General features: G+C 44.7%; 1 protein-coding gene across 1 annotated transcript in view; it reads left to right on the top strand.

Moving 5' to 3' along the window:
* The first annotated feature begins 395 nt into the window (after positions 1-395).
* Positions 396-6,835, top strand: part of aebp1a (AE binding protein 1a) — a 25,417-nt gene continuing 18,977 nt past the window's right edge. Inside the window, exons 1-4 of the mRNA XM_063211642.1 lie at positions 396-650; positions 757-1,198; positions 5,021-5,302; positions 6,350-6,502. Of these exons, the coding sequence (XP_063067712.1) occupies positions 889-1,198; positions 5,021-5,302; positions 6,350-6,502 (745 nt within the window). The 5' untranslated portion in view covers positions 396-650; positions 757-888. The remainder of the gene's footprint in view (positions 651-756; positions 1,199-5,020; positions 5,303-6,349; positions 6,503-6,835) is intronic.

Below are 6,835 nucleotides of genomic sequence, written 5' to 3'. Positions count from 1 at the left end.
GTCTTTGCATATAAAGACAAGTAGTAAAGTCTGCTTGTTTGAGATGGAAAGAGAGCTCCCCCTCTCTCTCTCTCTCTCTCTCTCTCTCTCTCTCTCTCTCTCTCTCTCTCTCTCTCTCTCTCTCTCTCTCTCTCTCTCTCTCTACTCCTCCTCCTCATTCAGTCTCCTCTCTCTTCACTTTTATCTTCCTGTCCCTTCTCTCTCTCCCTCCCTCCCTTCCTTCAGTCCCCTCTCTCTTCACTTTCATCTTTCTTCTCTCTCTCTCTCTCTCTCTCTCTCTCTCTCTCTCTCTCTCTCTCTCTCTCTCTCTCTCTCTCTCTCTCTCTCTCTCTCTCTCTCTTTTCTCCCCTCCCCTGGAATGTGACGTTTTGGGTGATTTCTTTTCCCTCCCACCCTAAAAGGGGGATGCCAGAGGAATTCTACTGTGAAGGAGCCTCTTAAAAGCAACACACACAAGATTGAGGTTGACTGTAGGGGCTGTCAACCAAGCCTCGCAGTTGCTCTGTCCATCCCTGCTGTACAACTTTTAGGGGCATTTTGATTTTTTTGAAGCTGGATATACTCGCATACAATCAAGGAACAGGAACATACAGACATTTTCGATGGTCATTTAAACCTCTTTTACCTCAGAAGATCTCAAGATAGATTTTGTACGTGTTTGGGAAGATCTTACACCAACTTTCTACTAGGCAGAGAAGGCTATCTGCACATTTATTCTTGTGTATGTTTTTTTCGTTTCTGCTTTGAAATCTGCAGAAGGTCCATTTCGAAGACATTTGAGGAACATCTCCTTGAACCACTGGAACCTATCTTCAGAACCCCCTGTGCGGTTGGTGGGAGACGCACCTCAGCTCCATCTTCAGTTGTAGCCTGTGGAGAGCATCAGAGATGAGAGGGAGACTGCCTCTCCTGCCGCTGCTGGCTTCTCTTCTGGCTCTCTGCTGGCTGGCCGCCGGCACGGACGGGGAGACGGAGACAGAGACAGAGACGGCCAGACAGGCGCTGATTCAGCATGACGACAACAACGGCGAGCGGTCTGCTGCTGCGGATGAAATGACAGGGGTGAAGGACTGGAGACAGGATGGGGCTGGTCTGATGGAGGACGTGGGCCTTGGGGTGATGGATGCCATGGAGTACAACAATAACAACAACAACCACAGTCCACGCACCAGGAGAGCACCGGAGGAGGACCCAGCAGGTGGGTTTCATTATGCACAATCATCCCTCAAGTTCACATCCATGCAGATAAATAAACTTGAAATTATTCTGCAAAACACTGTACCTGCCAAGTGTGATCTTGGTCAAGTTCACATGCAGATGAATAAACTTGAAATGATTCTGCAAAACACTGTGCCTGTGAAGTGTGATCGTGGATGGTGATCTTAGCACAATGTGGTCTTACGATGCAGCATAAAATGCACATATACAACAATTTGTATATCATATGAAATGGACATTATACATGAAGGACATTATACATGATAATTGTTCAAGTTCACATGAAATTAAGCTGAATATTCTGCAGAAAACAGAAAACAAACGCTCAGTGCAATGCCGAACCGTAACCATAGAGGCATGCTTTAAAAATACACATTTGCAAGTTTTAGATTATGCTGTAAAAGACACAATACAACGTTACACCATTCTGGACCATATTTTACACACTTTGCTTGATTAGAAAGGGCAGTAGAAACATGCTCTCCAGCACTGAGCCATTGGCATTGAGCGCTGCTCATGCAGCTGGACTGTATCAGGGCAGTAAGTCAGGATCCAAGCCAACTCCCAAAGCCTTTTTATCAGTCAAGTCTTAAATTGCAGGGGCCCAGCCAAACTACACCACTCTCAGTGAGAATCTCTTTCCACTCCCCCCCTGTGTGTATATCTGTGAAACATGTTCCCGCAAGACAAGCAAGGGGCTCAGACACATTGACCGCATTTGGAAAAGAAATCACTTCTGGGTACTAAAGAAGAGAGATGGAAAATGCAGCTGTGCGCTGGTGGGGAGGAGTGCGGGAAAACTACACACAGACACACGTACAAAGAAAACGAGTAGGTTCCTCCTGCTCCCACATACATATACATCCCCCTCCTCTCTCTTCATCCCTCACTCTGTCTCCATCTCTCTGTCCTCCCCTCTTTTCTTGCAGTTTAATGAAAGAGTAGATTGTGGCTTGAAGCTGCACACACTCCACTCCTTAGACTCAAACATTTGGTTTGCATTGAAAAGCAAACGCAAGTCCATCTCCGGTCAGAGGATTTCAAAATTCTTTGAGGATTTTTGGATCACGCCAGGGACAATCAATTTTAATTGTGGCCTTTGTATTGTTATGGATGGCTTGTTAGGGTTTTGCGGGGAAAAGAGACTTAGTGGTAGATGTGTGTGAGTTATTATGTGGTATTTAGGTTATGGCAGGAGAGCAGTGAGGGGATTCAGCGGTGAATCAGTTTTCTGGAAGAGTCATACTCCATGTGTGTACACTTCCAGTGAGCTGTCAGGAAGCATTATTTGTACAGGTCCTTTGGAGAAGTCCAAGTAGTTATATGGTAACTGGAATCTAGCAAAAGAAATTCCTGACAGTAAATTAAATACCTGTTTTCACAATGTTCTGTAGTAGTAGTGGTGGTGGCAGAGCAACCTACTATATTAACATTTGATGTCTGTTCATCATTGCACCAATTAGTTTGATAAAAAAAAACATGTGTAATGTGGTATGACATGGAATGTATATTACCACCAATTCATAATTTTACTGAAAATAGTGCAGCCTCAGTGCAGCTAAACGTCTTATTTGTGCACTTGTAAAATTAATTTGGCCTGTATTGCTGAAACATGCACTATCCTCAGTTCTCTGGAGTTGGATTTCATGAAGTTGTTGGAGCCATGCTTTTGCTCTCTCTATAAATCAAACTCCCATAGCTGCCTGGTGTACTATACAGTGGGTTTAGTGGGTGTGGAATTCTCTAGACTCTGTGTGTTTGGTGCAGTATGTTATGTGCCCCTCATAATTCTGCACCTCAATCGTTTGGCTCTCCATGTGAACCCACCGCACTGTTAATAGATTGCAGATGTTCCCTCAACCACTGCTTGGGAAAACACCAGACGATTACCAAACCAGTCGCAATGGGTCTGGGGGTATGACTGCGCTCTTCTGTTTTTAATGAATAGACACCTCATGGCTGTTAGTGATTATGGCACATATAGGTCACACAAGACATTTTGGAACACGTATGACGAACCATGTGGCTGGATTTTGGGAAAGAGTATGTTGTAACACTGGTGTTTGGGTTGTTTTCAATTGCTCGGCAGCACAGACCCATTAAATTTTCCACACTCTGAAGCAAGTTTAAATCTCCATGACTGTCTGTAGGCTACGTATAGAGCAGGAAATAAAAGACAATGTTTTCCCCAGAATATTAGGAAAGCGGTTAAGATTAAGGAGGACAGCTTGAGATCCCCCTGGGAGGCGAAGGTGAAAGTGGATTCCTGCTTTATCAGTTGACCCAATTCCTAGCCTGTGCTGTAAATATTAAGGAATTTGGAACAAAGTTGGAAAATAAATGACCAAGTATTAGTTGTTGTTTTTTTTTTTTAGCAATTTTTCTTCTTCTTCTTCTTCTTCTTCTTCTTCTTCTTCTTCTTCTTCTTCTTCTTCTTCTTCTTCTTCTTCTTCTTCTTCTCCTCCTCCTCCTCCTCCTCGTCATCCTCCTCCTCTTCCTCCTCCTTATAAGCAAATTCCACAAGAAACAGGTCATTTATAATGCCTAATTTGATTATGAGACAAATGTAAGACTATTTCAGGTAACTTTTCGCATTTGAATGCAAAACAAGGTGTATGTGTATACAGGTTAATGGCACCAAGCTGACGATGCTGTGGCAGATCTTCGTTCTCCATTCCTGAGTTGTTGCTCATTGCACACATGGCCTCTTGCTTGGCCTGAGCACTCCTGAGTTGACTGGTGAGAGAGCAGCTCTGTCTGAACACGAATGTAAAGGAACGTCGGAACGTGGCCTGTCACAGTTTCCACATAGCGTGGCAGAGCCGTAACAAAGAAATCAGTGTGTTCTACACTATGTGTTTTTGTCGTCTCTGCGCTGAAAAGTGTGTGACTTGTTGACGGTAGACGCAGCATGAAGAAAGCCTTGCTCAAGGCAGCTTCAGCCACACCGAAAGTTCTTGAGCTTGATCTTGTGCCTAATGCAACACAGTCCTGTTGAGGCCACTGGCTGGCAAGCTGTGGGCTGTTATGTAAGAGTTTAACGACACATTTTTAAAGTCCAGAAACGCAGAGACATTCATTCATGGTGAAGAGTAGACTAGAGAGCAGATGTGAACTGCTCAAGTCCAAATGAACACATTTTTGGCCAAAAGAGTTCAGTTGAAAGTAGATGGACAAGGCCCTGCTGTGGCCTAACTGTAGGGCACTGGGTTACTACGCTTAGCCTATTGTAATATGTTATTGTATTGTTTTTTGTATGATTTCCAGATTTAAGTTTTAATACTATGATGAATTGATTTTATTGAAGAAAAGGACCCCAGGAAGAATAGCTGTGGCATTGCCACAGCTAATGGGGATCCAACAAATAAACAAATAAACAAATACGCTGACAACCCGGGTACGATTCCGGCCCGGGTCGTTTGCCGATTCTTCCCCATCTCTCTCTCCCCACTCATTTCCTGTCTCTTCTCCACTGTCATGTCAGAAATAAAGGCTAAAAAGCCCTAAAAAAAATTTTTTAAAAGAAGGTAGCTGGACAAAAAAGAAGTACAGGTGCTTGCAAATGAACTATTTATGAGCTTGATCAGCATGGCCTGTAAGTGAGTATTCACAGGCAACTTTTATTGGTACACATCTGTCATCAAGTGAAATGTCCCTAGACATGTGCTCACTCAAAAAGGTCATGTTGTGAATTGATTTTTAATTACCTCCTGCTTTCCTGTCACCCTCTTGCACTGACCTGTCTGAAAATAAGGGTATAAAACCCCAAAAAACCTTACAAACGAGATCATTTCTCTTACAGGAAAGCCAAAGTCAAAGAAGCCAAGATCGCCAAAGCCGACCAAGAAACCAAAGGCGCCCAAGCCGACTAAGAAACCCAAACCCACCAAAAAGCCCAAAGCCACCAAGGCCCCCAGAGCCACCAAGAAGCCCAAAGCCACCAAGGCCCCCAAAGCCACCAAGAAGCCCAAAGCAGAGAAGTCCACTCCCATGCCCAAGCCCACGGTCAGGAAGCCCACCATGGAGGAGGAAGAAGAGGAGGCTCTTCTCCGGGAGCTGGGTTGGGGAGACAACTCTGACAACAGTACGTAACATTTTGCAAACACACTTCCATAGAGGAGCGTTCTATCAAACTCTTATGATCTGTAAAGACATGACTTCTGTTATAGATTGGGTGTGAACAGAATGACATTGACCAAGTCGTAAAGTTGTAGTAGTGTAGTACTTTGGTAGTTAAGTTTTAATAACCAATAATACAGCGTTCCTCTGGCGGAATGGTGTGCATTGTGATGTGTTGACACTCATTCAACACTTGGAGAGTCCAAGTAAACACTCTGCTACTTTCAATGTGTTTCAAACTGACACTGCACACTTTACTGTACCGTTGTAGCATTCTATTGTTTGTATTTTTGTCTGTTTTGATTTCTTCTCGTGTTTCTGTGTTCCGAAGCTTTTATTTCACCATTCATCATGTTCATTGGCGTGATTATAACAATTATGCATGGGATTTGTTACCAACAAGATACATACAGCCTACTTGTTGCTGCAGTTAGGAATTTGAACTATGTCATGTGCAAACATGACGATGATTATGACTATGGCTGCTTTTAGTAAAGGATAAGAAAGTGTCCCGTCTAGACAGAGTAAACAGATGAAATTATAACAGAGGAAAGCTGTCGGAAATGCTGCCAAGTCTGCCAAAATGACATTATGGATGTTCATGACTTCATCAGGACTAGAATGCTCTAGGTTGCACTGTGATGTCTGCCATTCATCATACGTTTCTATCTCTGTCTCTGTCTCTGTCTAAATGTATCCATGTGTGTACTATATGTGTGCGTGCCTGTGTGTGTGTGTGTGTGTGTATGTGTGTGTGTGTGTGTGTGTGTGTGTGTGTGTGTGTGTGTGTGTGTGTGTGTGTGTGTGTGTGTGTGTGTGTGTATGTGTGTGTGTGTGTCCGTGTCCGTGTGTCCATGTGTGTGTGTGTGTGTGTGTGTCCATGTGTCCGTGTCCGTGTGTCCATGTGTGTGTGTGTGTGTGTCCATGTGTCCGTGTCCGTGTGTCCATGTGTGTGTGTGTGTGTGTGTGTCCATGTGTCCGTCTCCGTGTGTCCATGTGTGTGTGCGTGCAGCTGAGCAGGGCGAAGTGCTGGAGTGTGCGTATGCGGATAACGAGGGAGGATCCGACCCAGACGGGGGCTCCAGCATCCAGTGTGGCCAGGGCTCTCGCTGCTACGGCCTGTGGGAGAGGACCCGCTACGGGGACACCCTCCTCCTCAAGCAGGGTACATGCACACATTAGCCAGGCCGCGCCATCCTAGTGACGCAACACCTTCGACGTTGCAACTAGTCAGGTCAAGAGTCAATGCAAGTGCTTTCTGAGTTCCCGCAAATACGGGAACTCCTTCCCACTTTGTTGGTTGGGAAGCAAACAATCATTAGCAAACCAAGGGAGACCATTTGGGAAATGCTGTTTGGGAAATGTTAATTGTTATCCTCTTGGTCAGACCAAGTCTCGAAGAGATTTGAAAGTCGATGATAATCAGGCTACACGCACACGACTTCACCCAGTCAGACACAGGACATTACCATCTATTAGAAGAACAGTAAGGAGAGCG

Source organism: Engraulis encrasicolus, chromosome 12 (genome assembly GCF_034702125.1).
Source record: "Engraulis encrasicolus isolate BLACKSEA-1 chromosome 12, IST_EnEncr_1.0, whole genome shotgun sequence".
In the NCBI taxonomy this organism is placed as follows: domain Eukaryota; kingdom Metazoa; phylum Chordata; class Actinopteri; order Clupeiformes; family Engraulidae; genus Engraulis; species Engraulis encrasicolus.
The sequence above is the reverse complement of the archived record's forward strand: the minus strand, read 5'-3'. Positions and strand labels throughout refer to the sequence as shown.